Source organism: Pelodiscus sinensis, chromosome 2, assembly GCF_052426305.1.
Source record: "Pelodiscus sinensis isolate ZL-2025 chromosome 2, ASM5242630v1, whole genome shotgun sequence".
Taxonomy (NCBI): Eukaryota; Metazoa; Chordata; order Testudines; family Trionychidae; genus Pelodiscus; species Pelodiscus sinensis.
Window position 1 is genome coordinate 227,285,909 of NC_143053.1, and position 23,378 is coordinate 227,309,286.

The following is a 23,378-nucleotide window of genomic DNA, read 5'->3' on the forward strand; positions in this document are numbered from 1 at the left end:
GAGGAGATTGTTTTGGAGCTTTTTCTTTTTTACTAAATAAGAATAAAAAACTCTACATAAGCAGTAAAAATAGTGAATAGACAAACCTGACCACTCCAAGCACAATACAGGTTACATATCAAACTCCAGTTGTGGTTGATCATGCAGTCTAAAATCCTGAATTGGGCCATGTCTGCCTATAGCGCAGGTTGCTTCTCTGCTCTGACTCAGCTTTTGTATGTATAGTACTCAACAGCATCAGAGCTATGCAGTGATGAGATTCAGGAACAAGGACTTTCCCCTTCCTCCCTCCCCATCTGTCAAGTCAGCAAGACAGCAAATTGCAGAACTGTTTAGTGCACTTAAATACATTCTGGTACATCTAAATTATTCATTCTTGGGGAAAAGATGGGGGGGCAGAAACAATTTTTAAGAAATCTCACTAGAATAAATCCTGAGATGATATCTCATTTGCTCTTTTTGGCTCTTAAAGAAAAGGGCCTTTTAGCTGTAACAAATTGTATTTAACTTAACATTTATGTATCTGAACCTTTTTTTTAAAAAAAAATCCAAACAATAGTGACAAGGTTTTGTCAAAGCTCATGGAACCTTACATGCCAATACTGTTTTAAAATATAGCAGCAGAGTCACCAACCTTAGAATATATATTGTTTTAATAAAATCCTTTTAACTTATCCCAAATTTCTCCTTCATAAAGTTGAATGGAAGCCTCTCAGGTGAATTAAGTGGTACAGGTTGTACCTCCAAAAACCAGCACTCTCTGGTCTGGCAACATCTGTCATCCGGCAGGACCATGGATGTTTCTGGACCAGGAAGCCCATGAGCCTAAGGTCAGGAGGGCCAGGCCAATAGGATCAGCAGCCTGACTTGGGCCAGTGTGAGACTGGAGCCAGAGCCCCATGGTAACCTTTACTAGCCCCCGGGGCTCGGCTGGAGTCCCCTGGCAGCACAGGTCAGCGCAGGGCTAGAGCTCTGCAGCAGCCTCTGGGAGCTCAGGTCTGTGGTTGGAGCCCCGCGGCAGCACAGGACTGGAATCTCCCAGCAGCTTCTTGGAGCACGGGGCTGGAGTCAAGCTCTGTGGCAGCACAGGGCCAGAATCCCACAGTAGCCCCCCCAGAGTGCAGGGCTAGGGCCCTGCAGCAGCCCCAGATGTGTGGTGCTGGAGCCCTGTGGCAGGAGCCAGAGCTTCTGCTGCCCAAGAATCCAGCAACAGCTAGGCAAGCAGCCCTGACAGGTTCAGGTTGAGGGAGGGCGAGACACAATGCCTGCTGGGGCAGCCTGTCAGCAACAGGCAATGGGCTTGGGAGCCAGTAGCAGGAACCTCCCCTGGTCCGGCAAATTTGCTCATTCAGGACCTGTCAGGTCCGGATGGTGCCAGACTAGGGAAGTCCAACCTGTACTGACTGGCTCTTAACTGTGTCCAGTTCTCCATATACAGAAAGATGGTGGCGGTCATGCTGCCAAAAAAAGAGAAAATCTCTCAGTTCTGAAACTGAAAAATATGGAAATAAGGAAGATGTTAAATGCAGCTGTAGCAGCCAAGCAGACTTGTAGTGCCCACAATTTTGGGGCAAATACCAAAAGCAGCCATGCATTTTGATTATTAAAAGTGTAGAAGGAAAAGTATCTACCTTGTCCCTACCTATCCCCCTCACTTCAAAGTTTTTAGGTTTGAAAACAGCAAAAAAAGAACATGCCCAATTAGTACACCACAAAAACTTTATCTTTAGAAAGATGATTCTCTCAACTGATTAAATAGTTTCTGAAAGAAACCCAAATATTTTCACAGAAGATTTACTAGTAAAGACCCCTAGGTTTTAAGTAAAATAACGATGAGGAAATGTAAATGGATTGAATGTAATGATCGACAATGGGTCAAGAAACCTTAAAACCAAAAGCTCTATCTGCTGAATGTGCTTTTCAGTTTCTCAACATGTATACAAAGAGGGCACCTAGGAAACCTATTTGAAACTGGTAAGACAAAAAAATATGAACAGTCAGTCCTGTAGTGTCTTCTTCCAGACCAGGAAGGTACAACCTGTATTGTGTAAGTAATAATAATTTATGCCTAACTATTCATTTTTCTTTTGAATAAAATTTAATTGGATCAAAGTGTCACTTAGTAGTCCTCTAAGAAATTGATCTTCTGTAACCCATTTACCTAAAGGCACAAACCTAAAACTAAGCTAAGTTTTACTGCACCCTTGCCTTTTACATTTTTTACCAAAATCCCCAAGTACCCCTTGCTAACCTGTTCAAACAGCAAGTTTCACTCTTGACAAATTCTACAATACAGTTTCACACAGCCAACACAAGACTATTTGGTATACTTAAAAAAATGAAGGTTGGTGATGGTATGAAATAAATTGAAGTTAAGATTCTTTTTACATATTGAATTAGTTTTCAAATGAAGTTCCTGGAGAATACTCCATTTGTTGCATTGAAAGTGTCACAGATTAGGAATCTTGATGCAGAATTTAATTTCCCAGTCAAAATGAAAGCTTTTATTTTGATTTAAAGATGTGTAATGAACAGCAGGACCCAAATATTACTTTCATGAAAGCATCTCTTGTAATAAAATGAAATGAACAAACTAGATAAATTATACTGTAGAGGGAGGATAGTTCTTAAAGATAATGGTATTATGAACATAACATAAGAACATAAGAACGGCCGTACTGGGTCAGACCAAAGTTCCTTCTAGCCCAGTATCCAGTCTGCCAACAGTGGCCAGCACCACGTGCCCCAGAGAGGGTGGACCGAAGACAATGATCAAGCGATTTGTCTCCTACCATCTCTCTCCAGCCTCTGACAGAGGCCAAGGACACCATTTTATCCCCTGGCTAATAGCCTGTTATGGACCTAACCTCCATGAAATTATCTAGCTTCTCTTTAAACTCCGTTATAGTCCTAGCCTTCACAGCCTCCTCTGGCAAGGAGTTCCACAGGTTGATTACATGCTGTGTGAAGAAGAACTTTCTTTTATTAGTTTTAAACCTGCTACCCATTAATTTCATTTGGTGTCCTCTAGCTCCTCTATTTAGGGAACTAATAAATAACTTTTCTTTATCGGCCCTCTCCACACCACTCATGATTTTATAGACCTCTATCATATCCCCCTCAGTCTCCTCTTATCTAAACTGAAAAGTCCCAGTCGCTTTAACCTCTCCTCATATGGGACCCGTTACAAACCCCTAATCATTTTAGTTGCCCTTTTCTGAACCCTTTCCAAGGCCAAAATATCTTTTTTGAGGTGAGGTGACCACATCTGTACACAGTATTCAAGATGTGGATGTACCATAGTTTTATACAGGGGCAGTTAGATATTCTGGGTCTTATTTTCTATCCCTTTCCTAATAATTCCTAGCATCCTATTTGCCTTTTTGACCACCGCTGCACACTGCGTGGAAGTTTTCAGAGAACTGTCTACGATAACTCCAAGATCTCTTTCCTGATTTGTCATAGCCAAATTAGCCCCCATCATACTGTACGTATAGTTGGGGTTATTTTTCCCCTATGTGCATTACTTTACACTTACCCACATTACATTTCATTTGCCATTTTGTTGCTCAATCACTCAGTTTGGTGAGATCTTCTTGGAGTCCCTCACAGTCTGCTTCTGTCTTGACTATCCTAAACGGTTTTGTATCATCTGCAAACTTTACTACCTCACTGCTTACCCCTTTCTCCAGATCATTTATGAATAAGTTGAAAAGGATTGGTCCCAGGACTGACCCTTCGGGGACACCACTAGTTACCCCTCTCCATTCTGAAAATTTACCATTTATTCCTACCCTTTGTTTCCTGTCTTTTAACCAGTTCTCAATCCAAGAAAGGACCTTCCCTCTAATCCCATGGCCATGTAATTTACACAAGAGCCTTTGGTGAGGGACCTTGTCAAAGGCTTTCTGAAAATCCAAGTATACTATATCTACTGGATCCCCCTTATCCGCATGTTTGTTAACCCCTTCAAAGAACTCTAATAGATTAGTAAGACAGGATGAAGTTTTCCATAAGACATCAGCAGCTCTTCAAATATACACCATGTAACATGCAAGGATTCAATGTCAAATACAAAAATTTAGATTGCAACAGGGAGTAACAATCAATTCATCATTTCCCTAAATATAGAGACTAGTGTGTATACACACACATAATTTACATCACTGGTGTGAAACAACTAGAATATTCTCCAAATTTTTATTCTGAAAAATTATTAATGATTAACAAATTAAGTCACTGGGATTCTCTCTCTCAGGGTTCAATCTGACATCTAAAGTAAAATCAGTTCATAATCCATCTCCTTTCATTTGGTACAATTACTTCTGTTTTGGAGATACTCTCCATGGTAGCTGTGTCCAGGGTAAGTTACCATTCACTCTTGAGACTTGTCTCTCAATAACAAAGTCAAACTCAACAGCAAGTTAACAAAGCATCACAGTGCATCATCTTCAAAAAGAAAATATTGTATTTCACACTATGGCTAACCAATTCACAAACACACAATGCATGTGAAATTTTCTACTACACTTTAACAGCTATAACATTTTATATTATATTTTCAGAAAATATTGCAAACCTATAAAAAAAAAAAAACTCATCCAAATACCCTAATAAATATTCAGTGAAATGATTCGTACAGCCACCATATTTGTGAAAATCTACAAATAGTACAGGTTGAACCTCTGGGGTCCGGGACTCTCTGGTCCGGCAACATCTGTAGTCCAGCAGGACCACAGATGTGGCTGGACTAGAGAGCCCCATCACCGAGGCAGCTGGTGGCTAGGAGCAGAGCCAGCTGGTGGGGCCAGTGGGGCAGCAGAACTCACAGGGCACCAGGGCCTGAGCTGGTCCAGCCAAGAAGCCGGCAGGGCTGCTGGAGTCCACGGGGCGGTAGGGCCACTGAGCCCATAGCCCAGTGGTCTCGAACCTTTTTAAGCACAAGATCACTTTTTGAATGTAAGTGCAATCCAAGATCTACCTCAAATATAAATACCCTTGCCCCACCTCCTTCCCGCTTTTTCTCCAAGGCCCTGCCCCTGCTCATTCCATCCTCACTCACTTTCATCAGGCTGAGGCAGAGGGTTGGGGTGCAGGCTCTGATCTTGGATGAAGGGATCTAGAGTGCGAGAGGGGCTCTGAGCTGCTTTTGGGGCAGGCAGTTGGGATGTAGGAGGGATTCTAGGTGCAGGCTATGGGATGGTGTTTGGATGCAGGGGTGCTCGGGGGTAGGGAAGAGGCTTGGGGTACAGGGATTTGGGGTACAGGTGGGGGTTCGTGACTGGGGTAGGCGTTTGGGATGTGAGCTCCAGCTGGGCTCTGTTTACCTCAGGTGACTCCTGGGTGGTGGTGCAGTGGGGCTAAGGCAAGTTCACTCCTGCCCTGGATCACTCCCTAAAGCAGCCATCAAACTCCATCCCAACTCCTGCTGTACCTCCCTCTCTGCTCTGTGGAGAAAGGATACAGGATAGTAGAGGGAGCACCTTGACATAAAGTGCCCTTTCTCTCTCTCCCCCGCCCTGCTCAGAAAGCAGGAGGCTCCCCAAGGGAAGGGGCAGCTCCAAAGCAAAGAGCAGGAGAGGAGCAGCAGTGGGGGGAGGGGCAGCTGAAATGCTGGCACTTGATAGCCTCTTGGCCAAGCCAGTCAGGATCACCTGGCAGAGGCTCCAAGATCTACCTGTGGATCCTGATCTACTGGGGAGAGCTGCTGGGTCAGTTTCAGCAGTGGCTGAATCCTGATGCCTGGGGCAAACCAGCTGGGGTGCTGCCGGGTTGGTCCCGCATCGCTGTCCTTTGGCACTGCGGGACCAACCCGCCAGCACTCCAGCTGCTCTGCCCCACGCGTCCCCAAGAGCAGCTGGGGTGCTGCCGGGTTGGTCCCGCAGCCCCAAGGGGCAGCGCTACCAGACCAACCCGGCAGCACCCCAGCTGCTCTGCTCCGGGCTTCCCCGATTCAGCTGCTGGTCAGTTTCAGCAGCAGCTGAATGGGGGAAGCCTGTCCAGCTGCCCCAGTACTTCCGGGTTCCTGATGGTGTCGGACCATCAGGAGTCCTGGAGCATTGGATGCCGGACTAATGGTAGTTTTACTGTACAGGCAGTCCCCGGGTTACATGGATCCGACTTACATCAGATCCCTACTTACAAACGGGGTGAGGCAACCCCGCACTAGCTGCTTCCCCCCAGCAGACCAGGGAGACGTGGAGCGGCTTTTCTAAGCAGACACCTCAGCTTAAGAATAAAGGACTGAGGGAAGTGAGGTGTGGGAGAATAAAACTGAGCTCTGGAGAAATGTTTGGCTAGAGTTTCCTCTACAATATGTACCAGTTCCGACTTACATACAAATTCAACTTAAGAACAAACCTACAGTCCCTATCTTGTACGTAACCCGGGGACTGCCTGTATTTCTAATCCTGCACTGATGCACATCCACCCACCCCAGGGCCAGGAAGAAAAATATATGGTGCACAATGTATTTAAAATACTACACTACAGCTCTTCAGAACTTCTCTAAGATGATTTAGGAATCCAAGTGTGAATTTCTTTTAAGTTTTACTTCTTGAAATGCAGAATAGCAAAATTGTCTGTATGTCATAAAAGTTCCTGCATAAAGAAATTAAATGGTACATTATATAGGGCCCATAAGCATGCATCCTAAATCATACACACCACTGTAAACATCTTGTTGTAGCCATAGCTATGAGTGCTCACAGCTAACCACTTCTGAATGCGGTCACATTTTGTCATAAGACTCCCAGGAATGCTGAACATTCTCTTTGAACCACTTGACCAATGCTGCAAGAGATCTCAAAGCACGGATTCATTTAAGTCTCTGGGAATGCGTTCCACATTCCCTCCCCGTAATCTCATAAATTAAGATTTAAGCAGCACTTTTAAGGATTTTTGGTGTTATTTCAAGCCTGCAGAGAGAAACAGGCTTTTTGCATTATTAGCACTCATTAAAGTTTGAACACTTCAGTGAAAAAATAATTTGCACCAGGGTTCTAGTTAGGGATGTAAAATCCCAATTAATTGGTTAACCAGTTAAACATACTGGTTAACCAATTAAAAGGGGGCAGTAGGGGCCTGTGGCAGACAGACTGCTCTGGACATCAGGAGCAGCCCGTCCAGGGCAGGCTCTACAGGACTGGCGCATCCCCATGCCTACAGTGGGGTGGGAGCTGGTCCAGCTTGTAAGCATTTGTTTCAAGCAAAATAAAATCATTTTAAAAGTCACATTTGGAAATCACTATGAACAAAATCAGAAACAGCCATTGTTTAAGAACCTTGTGCATTTTTAAATTTATCCAAGTAGGGAATCCATATGCCAGAACATCATTTTTCTTACACATTTTTTGTTCTGTAGAGAATTCTTTGTTCACAGGAAGCATACAAAGCCAGACCTTGAGCTACTTACTTAATGAAATCTTGTAGTATAGCTCACTTCCACATTGTAATTTCTACTTGGGGGAGGGACAACAGTTAAAAACCATGGGAGCTTCCATATCCCTATCCCCAGAGTTAGAACAGGTTAAAGCGCCAAAATTTAGCAAATACCTGACTAGCTAAACTAGACAACACAGCATACACTCCACAAATAAGACAATCACAGTACCCAACGAAATCATCATGCTGCTCAAGTGCTGCATGTGGACTGGGTTTCTCAACAAGATGCAAAAGAGGTATGTAAAATGCAAGTCTGATAACCAGGTAGGCCTACCATTGCTTTGCACTTATAGATACATTTTATCAAGTTGTTTGTTTTCTTGACAACTAGCCTAATGGAGTTTTGACCAAACCAATCAAACTATATTAACCTCATCCTCTAAAAAAAAAATTGCCTTTCACAAATAAAGATTTAGGATAGGAATCTGGGTGTTTACTCTTCACTGGTAGATGGAGAAGTTGAGGATTATATTCTACCAGTCTCTCCCTTCTGTTCTGGGGCCAGCTGATGCCCTTTCTACCTGGATATAGTCAGCTGATTAAGCAATGGACAGATTCCACAAATTCCCTCCATGTTTTTTTCTATTTTTGTCCTCCTGTGATTTCAGTTCTTTGATCTAAATAAACTCAAACCAGATTTCCAATGAGACTGCAATAGTAGTGGCAGCCTGTAGTCCTTTCCCTTCATAGCCTTGCTCATTCATTTATTCCTGTAAATTAAGGCTGTTAAGGATTAGTCAACTATCCGATAAGCATTTGCATATCGCATAGTCTGTCGACTAGTCGATTCCCTTGCTCCCCTACCCCCACTGCCTCTATGAGATAGAGGCAGCAAAGAGGCGGGGGAAGGGGTACTTCAAAGTAGCCGAGCCGCACAGCTGAGCCAGGGATCAGCTGTGAGGCGCTGCTGCTTTGAAACCCCAAGGCAGCATCCCCAGCTGATCCTGGGTTCTGCTGATATGTCGCTCGGAACCCGGGGTCAGCTGGGGGGTAAAACTTAAAAGAAATTCACACTTGGATTCCTAAATCATCTTAGAGAAGTTCTGAAGAGCTGTAGTGTAGTATTTTAAATACATTGTGCACCATATATTTTTCTTCCTGGCCCTGGGGTGGGTGGATGTGCATCAGTGCAGGATTAGAAATACTGGGAAAAATATGAATGAATACAGAACTTTGTTTAGCTGACCCCAGGCTCCATGTCTTCGAAATGCACAATAGCCCCAGTGTCTTGTACATTTCAAAGGAGGAATGTGGCAGTGCCTATCGACTAGTCAAGTAGTCGATAGAAATTCCATCGACTATTCGACTAGTAAATTAACCGCAATGTAATATCCTTACTGTAACTGTAGCACTACTCTGCTGTGCAGAATGTGCATGGTTTTAAAGTCAAAACCCTCTTCCTCTGAGCAAATTTCTGTTCTTCCACTAAATATTAATTCAGTGACAACTAATACACACACACAAAGAAAAGAGTTTCCTTCACTTTTGAGAGAAGCATGAATCCTTTTCTAACATGCTCTTTAACTCTGAAGTTCACAAGTTACTTTAGAAGAGTTGTGTTTTTATTACCCAACTACTTTCCTTTGCTCAAGTAAAACTGATAAAATATTTGGGAAAAAAAAAAATCACTAAACACCAATTACCTGGTTATTTGAAACTTTATATTTACTCCAGTTAACACAAGGCCAACTAATATATCCAATACTGAGAAGGTATCCGGCTAGCTAGCCAACTTTATATAGAACCACCCCAGATGGGATGTCCATCTTGCAGAAACCACTAGTTTCCAACAACTAGATCCCTGCCCCCCGAAATTTTTGCACCAACTGCCCTTTCTTCAATACTAAACTACAGTTATTCCAGCTAGACTCACTCTTCTTTCCAAGCATTAACCCCATGCACCCCCCCTTCCTCTCTAGGCTTCTACATCATTCTATATATTGTTCCTTGATACACCCAAGAACCTTGATGCTTTCCCTTAACTTTTTAAAACAATTTAAACTGAAATTAAATTCCTAGCAGTAATAAAAATAAATCTTTCAAGTATGATATTGTCATGTAAATCTGTCAAGAGCGACACAGAAGTTCAAGGAGGGGGGAAGGAAATGCCATAGCAATTTTGGAAAGAAGAGAGATAAAGACCCTGATCTTGGAAACAAAATTGTTGGGGAAGGCTTTGCAGACTTCTCTTTGCAGAATTACTGATTTTCTAACCAATGCTTTAACAACAAAGTAAATTCTAATATCGAAGTCATCACTGTGTACTCTATGGTCTGCAGAGAGATGTTCAGTGGTAGTTTAGTGCTTAACTTTCAATGAGAGCGGAGCATAAAACTGGTTTTGGGCCTTTGAAAGTACACTCCACAGCTACCAGTATTTCATTCATTAAATTAATTCGTTATAGAGCATTTTGAGAGAGAATGAAAAACATTCACAGAAATTCTACTGTAATCTGGCTCTGAATGATTAAAAACCCTAGAAACTGCTCTACATATCATTCCAGGTGGCTAAATTTATCATTATATAATAGGCAATTATCTACAGCATGAAAGAGACTCCACATGACACTGAATGCTTGTATTGTACCAGAATTTTAAAAAGTCTCTTGTATTTTCTCACCATGAGATGACAGACAAGCATTTTGTGAGAGCAAAAAAGCCCATGCAAGACACAAACAAAGCTACGGGTAAACTAAATACTGGCCTTTTCATCTACTAGAAGCACTGCCACATTACAGTTCCAGGCTTCTTCATCTGGCATAAGGAAAAAAAAAATACCTTCCTCAGGATTTAATGAGCATTATTTCAGCATCAGAGCTTAAATGTTCACTCCTAAAAAGAAAAATCAAGTTTTGGCTCCAACTGCAAAAAGCTCGCAGAATTCAAAAGACTCAGTACTTCGAGGGAAGTATGTAAATAATCTCATATTATTATTATGAAGCACGGATTTATATTTTCTAAATTCTCAATTTAGCTGTTAGGTTCTATTTAAAGATACCAGAATTGAATAAAAGTATCAGCAACTCTGATTATTCCTGAAAAGTAGAATCATGTCTACATTTCAAATTCAGCAATGTAAGGTTACATTTTGAGCGGGGCTGAGGATAGTCTTTGCTGTGCCCTGAAAAGAGCCTGCTCCACACCTCACACTCTGGAATTGGCAGGACCTCAGGCAGAAGGAGCAGGGCTCCCTTTTCCCTCCCTCACTTGCAATCATCAGTGGCCCTGATTTTGAGACAAGGGCTTGTGCTTCCAAAAAGATACTTAAAACAGACTGCTTTACATACACTGTTTAAAATTTTTTCTGGGGGGGGACCCCACACACTCACAAACCCACTCATAATTGATAATAAAACAACCTAAAAACAGGATTTTCCTTATTGCCAGATTAAGGCTCCAATAAAAGCTCAGTCTGAAGGAACCTTTCCAGACTACTACAGTAATTCCTCATTTAACACGGTAGATACGTTTCAGAAAATGATCGTGGTAAGTGAAAACGTGTTATGTGGGGTCAATTTTCCCATTGAAAATAATGGAAAAGGTGGGGGTTGCATTTCAAGTGCACATGAGCTCGCAGCTCCAGCCTGCACTTGTTAGCAGCTGGGACTAGAACATAAGGTTGGGGGAGAAAGGGGACTGGGTTATAGCAGGGAGGGGAGGTGTTTGGCTCTGGAGAAGGGAAGGGAAGGACAGGGGAAGGGGCTTGCATCTGGCGGCAGCTGCGCCTTGCGTCCAGCCAGTGGGGGTCACCAGAGAAGGGCACAGAGAGCGGCAAACTTCTGCAGCTTTGCAGGGAGGCAGGGGAAGCCTTGCGCAGCTGTCGCTCACCGGCCGGCCCTAGAGAAAATCGTGTTGAGGGATCGTGTTGTTTGAAAAATGTTCCCCCCCAAAAAATCGTGCTATTGCGAAAATGTGTTAAGCTGGCAAGTGTTAAGTGATGAATTACTGTATTTCCCTTTTCAAGCATCTGACTTGTCTTGCAGACCCCAAGTTTCACCTCACTTAAAAACTACTTGCTTATAAAATCAGACATAAAAATACAAGAGCACCTCCACACACTGTTACTGAAACATTTCTTACTCTCTCATTTTTATTTTCTCAAATCATAAATATTGTACAGGAAGTTCCCAGCTTATGAATGGGTTATGTTCCAAATGTTTGTTCATAAGTCAGTTGTTTAGAACTTAGAACACATTTTCCCATAGAAGCAATGCTATATAAATTAGGGGTAGGCAATAATTTTTGATGGGGGTAAATTTTGGAAAGTGGTAGAGGGCCGCACTCTACCATGAAATTAATGGAAGAGATGCGAGGTCTGGGATGGAGGTTGGGTACAGAAGAGAGCTTGGGGTAAAGGGACTGGGGTCTGGGAGGAAGTTGGGATGAAGCAGGCAGTTCTGATCTAGGGCAGGGGGAATGGAATGCAGGGGTTTGGGATGTGACCTAGGGTTGGAGGGGATTGTGATCTGGGGCAGGATATTGGGATGCCAGATCTAGGAGGAGGTCTGAGTGTAAGATAGGGACAGAAGGTTTGAGTATGTTGAGTGGGAGGGGTCAGAGAGTTGGGTCAGGAAAGGGCTGGGGTGCCAGAAGCAGGCTGTGGACAAGAGACTTGTCAGCTGCCCTAGCCTGCCTGCCTGCAGAGCTTAAAATGTTTCCCAGCCAGCCTGCTTGCCTGGCTATGTGCTTCATTAATAACTGAGCGGAGAAGACAGGGGCGTGGTTCTTCTTGGCTGCCTGTTACTCCAACAAGCAGCTTGCATTGGCTGGTTTCTGCCAAAAACTGGCCAATGGGAATGTGCTGGGGGTGGGGCAGCACCTAAAACTTCCCCCCTCCCCTCCAGTTTTACAACAGAAAGGGAGCCCTACAGCTGTGTTTCTGCACGGCATGCTGGGCTAGCTGGGGAGCCTGCCTGGGGCTTCCTGATGCCTCCGTGGGCCAGATCCGGTGGCTTGGTGGGCCATACTTTGCCCAGGCCTGCTATAAATGGTAGTTCAGTTCCCAGGCTAGTCCACATAAGCCTATTAAACCCCATAAAGTAGCTGAGCTGAAATCTACTATAAATTTGAGAGAATGTGTATGTCCATGTGTCTGTCTGTTCAAGAACACCTCCTAAATAATAATAAATGGGACCATCAAATTTGATATACAGTTTCCTCTTATCATAACTTAAAGCAAGGTAAGGGTTTTGTTGTGCCAGGAGAACAGGATATGGAATGGGACTTCTTCCCATAAAAATGACACACAAAAGAATCACCCTGCAGATGAAAAGGGCTCACTAGGCCTCCTACTCCACCAGGCACCCTTTAAGGAACATGGACGGGGAACTGAAGCTCCGTTTCCCTTCCCCCGGGAACATGGCTGGCTCTTTTCCTTTGGCAGGGAGTGAAGGGAAAGTGGCTTGTGGCACTCCTTATTCTGCTTGGGGAGCTCAGGGAGCAGATGAACCTGGACCTGCCCAGATGAGGAGTGTACACCATCTCTCTTGGTTGTGCACACTGGAGCTACAGTGCCCACAGAGAGGCACTTCCCGCCTGGCCCCAAGCTTCTGCCGTGACAGAGGCTGGGATAGTCGCACTCCTCTCTCCCCATGGCAGGATACATGCTGAATCCGTCATCCCAGCCCCACCCCAAAACAATGATTCAAATGATTCATGTACATTTTCATTTTATTTTCCTAAAAACAAAACTTATTTGCGGTAAGGACCCAAGCAATGCTGGGTAAATTTTCCAGTACTGTATATTTGCAATGAAAAAAATAGTAGAAATAGTTGCAGCTGGAGAGAAAAAGCACTTTCCCCTTCAAAGCACTGCTTGTCTCAGCCACTGGCTGCCTAATCACCCTCTGCTTCTCCTGAGTCTCCAGCCACCACTTGGGCTGCTTGCCACCACCTGTGCCTCTTGTCTGCTCCCATGAGGTTGCAGGTGAGCTTTAGTTTGTATGTGCGGATGTTTGTAAGTCAGGGAGTGCATATACTTATGCTCTGTGTATAGTACAGACCCAGTATAAACAAGTCATTTTCTGTATGAAATTTTAGTTTGCACAAATTTTTCTGGTACTTTTTATATAGCTAGTTGTAAAACCAGACAAATACCTAGATGAGTTGACATTAGGGATGTACGGGAGTAGTCAAGTAGTCAACTAACCAGTCTTATCAGTTAGTTGAATCAACTACTCGTATCCTCCTCTCCTTGCTACTTCTGTGTCAGAGGCAGCTGGGGGGGTGGGGCGGGAAGAGAAGCTGGAGCTGAGGAAGCCGGTGCTAGGCTCCCCCAGCACCGTCTCCGCACTGCCACCTGTCTCCTCCTCCCCCCCAATAGAGGCGGCAGCAGCATGGGGAATGGGAAGGGCAGAGGAGTCTGCCACGAAGCAGCCTCTGCCCATGGTAGGCACAGGGCAGGGGCTGCTCCATATCCCACAGAGCAGCCCATGTTCACAGGGGGTCCCAGATCCTCACTAGGACCCTTCATGGGTGCTCTGCAGCCAGCCCTGTCTGCTACAGACAGGGGCTGCCTGCCCACCTGGCTCTTACTATATTTAATCTGCAGAGCCACAGTGGGAGGTAGTTCCCAGACTGACTGAGGCTTCCTCCCTTATCGAATAATCATGTAGTCGATAGAATTTCTATCAACTATACAATTAGCTAATTACTCGCTTCCTAACATCCCTAATTGACATGCCCTCAGGAAGACCAACTTGTACCCCTAGCTGTGACTCACTGTCTTACATCATTAATAAATCTCATCACTCATTCATAAATCTTAGCTGTACTCGCCACATACAAGTGCTATTTAAGGACCTGATCTCAGAAATATGCGCATGGATGCGTAAACTTTACTACCCCAAGTAATGACACTGATTTCAACCGAACTACTCAGGCCCCTGTCCCAAACACTTCTGCACATGCTCAATTTCACCATCCTAAACCAAAGTCAGATACCACAGCAGCAGAATTTGTCATACTTATTCAAAAGACAAAAATACAAGAATGTGTGTTGTTCTCATGTTCATCTTACCTTCCCTCGCCTCATATTTTTTGTACTCTTCAGAGAAACAAGCTAATGAGGAGTGACCTTCAAGTTCCTGAACAATAAAATGTTACAATGTAGAACTGTGGTATTCTCTATCAGGAGCCACCCAAAAACTGACCTGAAATTCAACTCCTACCAACTTCCAACATTAACGGAGACGCCAACTCAAGAAAATCAGTTCTACTTTTTATCTACTGCAGTACCTAATTAGAGACTTTCTACAGTTAACACTAATGAGCACAGCTAGCCTTGCTCCGTTTTGGCAAAAATCACGATGGTAAAGCTTATTGATGAAGCTTCAGAATAATTTCTTACTAATCCACTTGACCAAATTTCAGTTACTATATAGCCCTTTGAAGAGGAGGGGGGTAACAAAATGGGTATTCTGAGAAAAGATGAAGCCAAACTAAAATTCAGTCTGGAATAGGACAAACGCCCTTCTCTGCAACCACTGCACTTGACAAAGATATTAAAATAGGGGCAAGAGTATCAGTCCCACATAAGTGTTTTCTAGACTGGAACTATAACTTAAATATACTTTATCCATGAAGGGCCCTCAGCTTTTATCAGACTTTCCCACATATTAGGCCAAAATAGTCCTAGTCTTTCGACCTTCAGAGCACACTGCACAACTTATTTTTCCACAGGAGATGGGCCTTTGAGAAAAATCTGGGAGAGGGAGAAGGCAGACTGTTTTGCTGCAGATCAAATTTTGTTTTCATAATTTATGAAAGGGGCTTCCAGAGCCTGCATAGGTGCCACTTTTGGTGTAAATCTAATCATTACCAAGTGAGTAAATATTATTTTGTATAAGACATACACCAATAAAATGAAAAACTATAATTACTGAGAGAAAGAGCAACTGCACAAGTTATTTCAACTGCTGCTGCTTGCATAATTAGCTGCACAGAATACTACAAGGGATATTGCAAGGGAGAGAAACTTAAAAGGGGTGCTAGCAAAAGAAAAGCTAGAATTAGTACTACACCTAACCCTGTAAAACCCAATTGTTGCAGTTTTTACAATTGTGTGTGCGCGTATGTTTAGGAATCTGCTCCCCTTGTTGATCGTGAAAGATTCACACAGTATATCTGACCCACTTGTTTACTACAGGAAACTGAAAAATAACAAAAATGACGAGGAAGAAAGTACTGTCAAATCCTCATACAAAAAGATTTTTTTCCTGTAGCATTTTGTTCCACTACAATAAGGATAGGTGGTTTGGTAACAGTAGAAGTTCAAAACATTTTCTACTTTCAGAATTCTTCTGAAGAGTCCATTTAAAAATGAAGATTTCTTACTTAAGCCTTGTCTACACTGCCACTTTAGTGCACTGCATCATTCTGGCTCAGGGGTATTAAACAAAACAAAAACAAAAACACCACACCTCCGGAGCACAACCAGTCACAGTGCTGCAAAGCGTCAGTGTGAACAGATTCCCAGTGCTGGGAGCTATGTGTCTCGTTTAGATGATTTATATAGCATGCTGGTGCCAGTTCTCCCCAGCACTGGTGCTATGGCCATACTTTCACTTTAAAGCACTGCCGCACCAGCACTTTAATGTTTTAAGTGTAGACTTAGCCTGAAGGTTAGAACACAGACCCTGATTTTACCCAAGTAGAGTGCACTCTGCCTCAAGCCTGATTCTCTCAAGACAAATAAAACCATCAGTGCCTACTAATCCAAGAATCAATTTATGATAATTATGGTTTTGTTTTGAATTTCTTTGGGGGGGTGGGAGCAAAGCACAAACACAGGAAGGAGGAGTTATGAGGCTGCAACAAAAACAGACAAGCATTTAAATAGGCATATTAGATGTTGGGTAACTGAATAGTTGTGTAACCCACAAAATATTGTCAGTTACACAACTATTTGATAGTCCCAGGGGGTGGGACCAGCAGCCAGTGCGCTCCCGGCCCCACTCCAGGGAGCCCCCTGCAGCCCCACACTGCTGCCCCTGTGTCAAAGGTAGCAGCACAGGGGGGCAGGCAGGAGCTGGTTTACAAAGGGAGCCAGGTGGTACAGCACAACTGGTACTGGGGGGGAGGATGGGGAGGACACAGCTTTTAAGCAGGCTCCTCCCAGCACCGGCTCCTCTTTCCCCCTGCCCTCCCCTTGCTGCTTTTGATACCGAGGCAGCAAGGGGGGGGGAATTTGATTAATCAAGAAGATTAACTGATAAGCCTAGGCTTATCGGTTGATCATATAGTCAACAACTCGTTTACATCCCTACATTTAAATACAGATGCGCACTGACCCACCAGCCCTCACAAAGGCATCGTAGAAAAAGTGTATAACAGCCATCAGTCATATGATCTTCTTGAAAACCTGCAATTTTAGCTTTATTGGCTGCACTGTTTGTCACTAGTTGCTTACAATCAAAAGCTATGGGACAGAAAATTTTAAATTTATTTTTTTTTTATATATATATATATATATATATATATATATATATATATATATATATACACACACACACACACACACACACACACACACACACACACACATACATACATACAGGCAGTCCCCGGGTTACGTACAAGATAGGGACTATAGGTTTGTTCTTAAGTTGAATTTGTATGTAAGTCAGAACTGGTACATATTGTAGGGAAAACTCTAGCCAAACATTTCTCCAGAGCTCACTTTTATTCTCCCACACCTCACTTCCCTCAGTCCTTTATTCTCAAGCTGAGGTGTCTGCTGAGAAAAGCCGCTCCGCGTCTCCCTGGTCTGCTGGGGGGGGGCGCTAGCTTCGCGTCTCCTTGGTCTGCTGGGGGGAAGCAGCTAGTGTGGAGTTGCCTCACCCCGTTTGTAAGTAGGGATCCGATGTAAGTTGGATCCATGTAACCCGGGGACTGCCTGTGTGTGTGTGTGTGTGTGTGTGTGTGTGTGTGTGTGTATATATATATATATATATATATATATATATATTTTCACACACACACACACACACACACACACACACACACACTAGACATGGACATCCAAAAGGCACTATGCTTGTCACACAAGTCAACAATTCCACCCTCGGTAGTTACTACAGAACATACAGTAGGTTTGTTGTGAATATTCTGCCATCCTTTCACAAGAGATAGTTTCTAAAAACATTTTGTCTTTCCTTAATCCACTTAATTGAGGAGAGGACCAGCCATTGTAAACCCCAATAGAGTAGGATAATCTGTCAAAGAATTTCAGCTCTCTTGACTTGCAAAAGTTCAGTGTCTCAGAAGGCAGAGTCAATTACAAATACAGCATGAGCTAATTACTGAGCTTGGGGCAAGCAGTTGAGGTGCAGGAGAGATTCTGGGTGCAGGCTCTAGGAGGGAATTTGGATGCAGGGGTGCTTGGGGCTAGGGAAGGGCCGTGAGGTGCAGGAGAGGATTCATGAATGGGGTAGGCTGTGGGCTCTGCTTACCTCAGGTAGCTTCTGGGTAGTGGTACAGTGGAGCGAAGGCAGGCTCACCCCAGTCCTGGCCCTAAACCACTTCGAAAAGCAGCCAGCAAACGCTCCCCTGCCCAAGTCTTGTTGTGCCCCCTCTCTTCTCCATGGAGATAGAATACAAAGCAAGAGAAGGGTGCAGCCTGCCCTGAAAGCAGGAGGCTCCTGAAGGGACAGCTCCAAGGCAAAGGGCAGGAGGGAGGGGCAGCTGAAGTGCCCACACTTCATAGCCTCTTGGCCAAACCAGACAGGATCACCTGTCAGAGCTCCAAGATCTATCAGGGTGGAGGAGGGGCTTGTGACCTGGGTCAGGGAGGCAGTGTGGATGCAGGAAGGAGTTCTGGCCTGGAGGAAGGGTGTAGGAGGGGTACAGTGTCTGGGAGGGAATTGAGACCTGGGGCAGGGGATGCATAAGAACAGCCATACTGGGTCAGACCAACGGTCCACCCAGCCCAGGATCTTGTCTGCTAACAGTGGCCAATACCAGATGCCTCAGAGGGAGGGAATACAACAGGTAATCCTCAAATGATCCCTCCCTTGTCACCACCTCCAGAGAAACAGAGGCTAGGGAAACAATCCTTGCTAATAGCCATTGATGCACCTAACCTCTATCTAGCTTTTTTTTTTAAACCCTATTAAAGTCCTAGCCTTTACCACATCCTGTGGCAAGAAGTTCCAGAGGTTGACTGTGAGCAGACCGGTAGGGCAGCAGGGCTGCCCAGAGCAACAGCAGGAGCCAGGCTCTGCAGTGGGAACCTGGCACAGAGAGGCAGCAGAGCTGCCAGGCACTGGAGCAGGAGCCCAGTGCATGCATAGGCAGTGGGGCTGCCTGGCACAGCAGTGGGAGCCCAGAGAGCAGAGGTGGCGGAGCTCCCTGATAAAGCAGTGATGGCTGACAGGGCAGCGGAGCCAGCAAGAGGAGGGACTCAGCTAGGAGGGCAGCAGTTGGGCCAGAGCCTGAAGGGGCTGGCAGCCAGGGGCCAGCAGGGAGGAGGCCAGAAATGACCACCTCTAGTCCAGCAAAATCCCTGATGTGGGACCAATCAGTGCCAGATGAGAGGGAGGTCCAACCTGTAATATCTTATTAAAAATGATCTTTGCAGAGTCATACAGGAGTTTCCCAAAGCTACTCTCTAATATTCTGAAATATGCACTTTAATTAAAAAAAAAACCTGGATGTCCTATTCTGGCTTATATTTCCTATGGAAAAATTCCTTCTCTTTATTCAACTACTTTTTTCTATTTCTTCATTCTCTTTATTCTCCTATTCCCTCAGGTGCATCGGGTATCCAACCACTTTCTGCCATTCGTTTCAGTCTAGCACGGGTCTCTACAGGCTTCTGAGAGTTATGGCTTCTTTATTATTCTGCATGTTTCTGTCATTCACCCTCGTTTTTCCAAGGCGGGGTCCATGTTCTCATTGGACGTGAAAGTCGTGTTGAAGCATATCCTAAATATGTTCTTCAGCATCCTCTTACCATGTTTGATATTTGTTTGCTCTCCTCCACCTCTCATATTGCAAGGAACTCTTACTAATGGACAACAGTGTTAAAAATTCATATTTGAATCAGAGCCAATGTTACTTCCTTATAGAAGTTTTTTTGCTGCTTGATATTTGTTGCCTGGTATCTGGGAAATTTTCCCTCCTATTATATAGGCTATCAAAGGCCATCTCTCAAGTTATTTACTCTGTTTTAAAAGAACTTAAGCAATAGGAATAGTCATAGCAGACTAGACATCTTAGGTTTGTTTGCCCTCTGAAAGTAGACAGTACCAGATGATTCAGAGGAAAGTACAATAGCCGCAACAGACAACTATGGAACAAACTATGACTTCTTTCTAATCCAGTTCTTTTCCATAATAGGAACATATCTACCTGCTTTCCCATCACCACTTCAGCTATAAGACAAGGGGTTTTCAAACTCTGGGTTGAGGCTTATAAGGGCAAGTTGCTAGCTGGCTACAAGACCCTTTGTTTACCTGTGCTTCTGCAGGTACAGGTGATCACATCTTCCATTGGCAATGGGCCGCCATTTCCAGCCAATGGGAGCTTTGGGAAGCGGTGCAGAGCAAAACACTGCCTCTGGAAGCGGCCATTGGCCAGGAATGCCAATGGGAACTGCAATCACCTGTAACTGTGGAAGCTCGAGTAAACAAAGGGTCTCGCAGCCAGCTAGCAACTGCCCTTATAAGTCACAACCAAGGTTTGAAAACCCCTGATCTAAACAGCATGTTGCAGAAGGCAAGCATTCCAAGTTTAGCTGTAAGAAACCATCTCCCACCGTTCGTAGATACACAAACTCTCATCAATGGCAAGTAGAAAACAGCAGAGGCAACTTTGGGAATGGAGGGCTAAGTCATGAGTTTCTGTACAAATTAAACTTTCCTTTAACAAAATGTTGTAACTTTTACAGTGAAGAAACTTTCAGCATCTAACCTTAACATAACTCTGTACCTCCCAAGTCTTTGCTCCAGTCATCTGAGAGAAGTGAGTGAGTAGTCAACTTGACTGCATCAGAGGCAGCAAGGGAAGAGGGCAGAACAAGAGCTGGTGCTGGTGGGAGCTGGTTTAAAAACCAGTTGCCCTCAGCACAGTCTCTGCCACCTGCCTGCCTCCCCCTCTCACCCGCGCTGCTGCCTCTATTGCAGCAGCCCATCCCCCCATAGACAGGAGCTGCTGGATCCAGTGCAAGCCGGGACTGAGCAAAGCTGGTTCAGTCATATATCGCACCAGTCTGGGACTGCTGCAACTCTGCATTTTAAATGTAGAAGAAGCCAGGCTGCCTGATGCCTGGCTCCTACTACATTTTAACTGCAGAGTTGCAGCGGGTGTAGGTCCTGGACTGTCACAAGCCAATGCAGAGCGCCTTTAGTTATTGACTAATCTTGTAGTCCAGTAGTTCCCAATCTTTTTGATACTGGGGACCAGTAAACCCATTCACAAGCTTTTGGAGCCGGGTTCTCTCAGTCCCATCTTACGCTGGGTCCAACGGACCCTGTCCACAAAGAGTCCCAGCAGGGAGCTGGGAACTCTCACCGATATGGGCTGCTTTGCCATGGTACTCCCCGTGGACAGGAGCTGCTAACTCCCTGCTGGGACCCCCCCACGAATAGGGGCTGCTGCCGGAGCAGCCTCCCCTGGGCCTCCTGCAGAACCTGTGTACGGTCAACCTATGTACCTTTTATTCTAGGAGGGTAATGCTGACTATTCGTCAGGGGAAACAACTGTCCTTAAGTTTGAGATCTGACCAAGCACCCATTTAAAACAATGGAAAACCTGTTAAACCAATGGGAGCCTTTGGGTCAAGGGCCCTAGGTTAGGTATATTTATTAATCTAAAAATAAACAACAAACACAGAGAAAGAAGTCAAGTTTTTAAAAATTAAAATCCAAAGAAATAAATTCAAAATTTCTACCCAATACAGTATTTGAGAATCACATAATGGCAAAGACAGTCCCTTCCTGGTTGAAAATAAAAGATGTACGTTTTGGCCACATCTTCATTACCAGGAAGATGAATGTTGCGGCAGTCAAATCTTCCAGAGTTCAATTTAGTGGGTCTAGTAAAGACCTCCTAAAATGGAACAGTGAGGATGCCGATAAGGGAAGTCTACACTAGCGTTTGCTCCCAACCACCTCACACTGTGAAGGCAGTGCCGAAGATCGAATTAAGGTATGTTAATTCCAGCAACACAATTAATATAGCTGGAGTTGCATATCTTAATTTGACCTTCCAAGTAAGTATAGGCACAGCCATCTCGGAATAGAATTATTCTACATATTTATGTTCTCAGCAGTGTCTGAAAGCTTCCATACTAAAGTCATTCCACTCCAATAGGAGCCAAACTTTTGAGCATCACAGACCACAACTGTTTTAATACATATGAAGAGATTTAAAGTAGCTGAATGCCAAAGTACAAATAGTACAATAGTATAATACTGTCCCTCCTCACAACATGACAGTGGTATGGAAAAACAATGCACAGTAACTAAAGATCAAGGCTAAATTAAAGCAAAACCAGAGTAATCTTAATTTTAAAAGAATACTAATTCTAGTTGAGATCTTTTAAAGGAATTATGCAGGACACAAGAATGCAGTTCTCTTTCTTTCCATTTTAGAATTAATTGAATTTTTTCTGTTTAAAGTAGAGCATTTATGGCATAAAACATAAGAAGGTGAAGCCTATGTTGCTGCTCAGGTGACACTGAATTCTTCTCAAGAAGAGATCTGACAGCAGAGGGAAAGAAATAAGATATAAGGGGATATACAGCACTTATTCAAGCATTGCAACAGTGCTGCTGGTGCATGGCAGTGTCACTGTGTGCCACCTCACACAAGGGACTCCAAGCTCTCAGGTGTCCCACATTTGTCAGTACATTCCGCATTGTAGTGGATTCAAGTTCTGATGCTCAACTACCCCACCAATAGAAGTGGTATTCTGCAGACAAGGAGCAACTACCTGGCAAATATGAAAGGATAAACTATCCCTCCAGCACCTCTAGGGCCCTAGGCTCCTCTCACTGCTGCAATTAACACAAAGAATCCCTCTGAGGGAAGGAGCTGCACTGCTCAGGAGTGAATGGTTGTTTCTAGGCACTGAGGGACAAAGCAGGTCCCAAGATGTGCTCTAACACAGGTTGAAGGGTATTCTCACCTCCCCCACCCTCAGAGGACCCTCTCTGATCCCTTCGGAGACAGGAGTGGAAGAGAGGAGGAGGCGTCCTGCTCCTAAGCAGTAGAAACTGAAGGATTTCTGGGCCCCAAATAGCTGAACTGGGTAAAGAAGGGTAAAAAAGATACAGGGCAGCAGCAGTAAGGGAACCCTGATAAACATAGGGCCAAGCTGAAGTAGCTAGAGAGGAAACAGGTAGCAGTATTAGATGCAACAGAGGTCAAATGTGGGGTGCGGAAGAGACCTCACTTCTCCCAACTCTCCATCCTTAGCCCCCATACAAGATGCTCAGGATCTTACCCCCCCCCCCATTTTATCCCCAAACAATCTTATCCCTCCACCCTCTCTGTAACACAGCAAAAATGGTTTTGAGTTAGTAACCTAATTTGTTTAAGTTTAAAAAAACTGATTATAATCAATTATTGTACCGCACACAAGAAGAATACAAGATGTTCCACATTTTTAGGATTGTTACCCAGTGACAGCTTGCACGACCCAGTGTCAGGCTTCAGGACTGACAGATCTGGACAGAGTTCAGTTTACAACATTCAGGTTCCAGTGGGACAGGTGCTGAGAAGGCTGCATATATATTACTGTCCACTTGTAATATTTTACATAGGTCAAGGAGTCTGCTGACAATCCAAATGGTATTTGATAGCTTCCAAAGAGAGCTATGGTCACATTCTCTTGGTCCAGGAGATGGAAGAAGAGGCTGATATGACTAGAGGGGTCCTGGAGGCTGGTATTGTTAAGACAAAACACCATTCCCTCAATAAATCTGCATCAAC

General features: G+C 44.2%; 1 protein-coding gene across 3 annotated transcripts in view; it reads right to left on the minus strand.

Annotated features, from left to right (window-relative positions):
- Positions 1-23,378, minus strand: part of ARHGAP21 (Rho GTPase activating protein 21) — a 203,229-nt gene that overhangs the window by 156,697 nt on the left and 23,154 nt on the right. The window contains exon 1 of one of the 3 annotated variants that reach the window (XM_014569653.4): positions 87-343. The exons of 1 other annotated variant lie outside the window; for it this stretch is intronic. In XM_014569653.4, coding sequence (XP_014425139.3) covers positions 87-170 — 84 coding nt within the window. In that variant the 5' untranslated portion in view covers positions 171-343. Of the gene's footprint in view, positions 1-86; positions 344-23,378 lie in introns of those variants that run through there. One more of the 3 variants, XM_014569652.4, reaches the window with a different exon arrangement.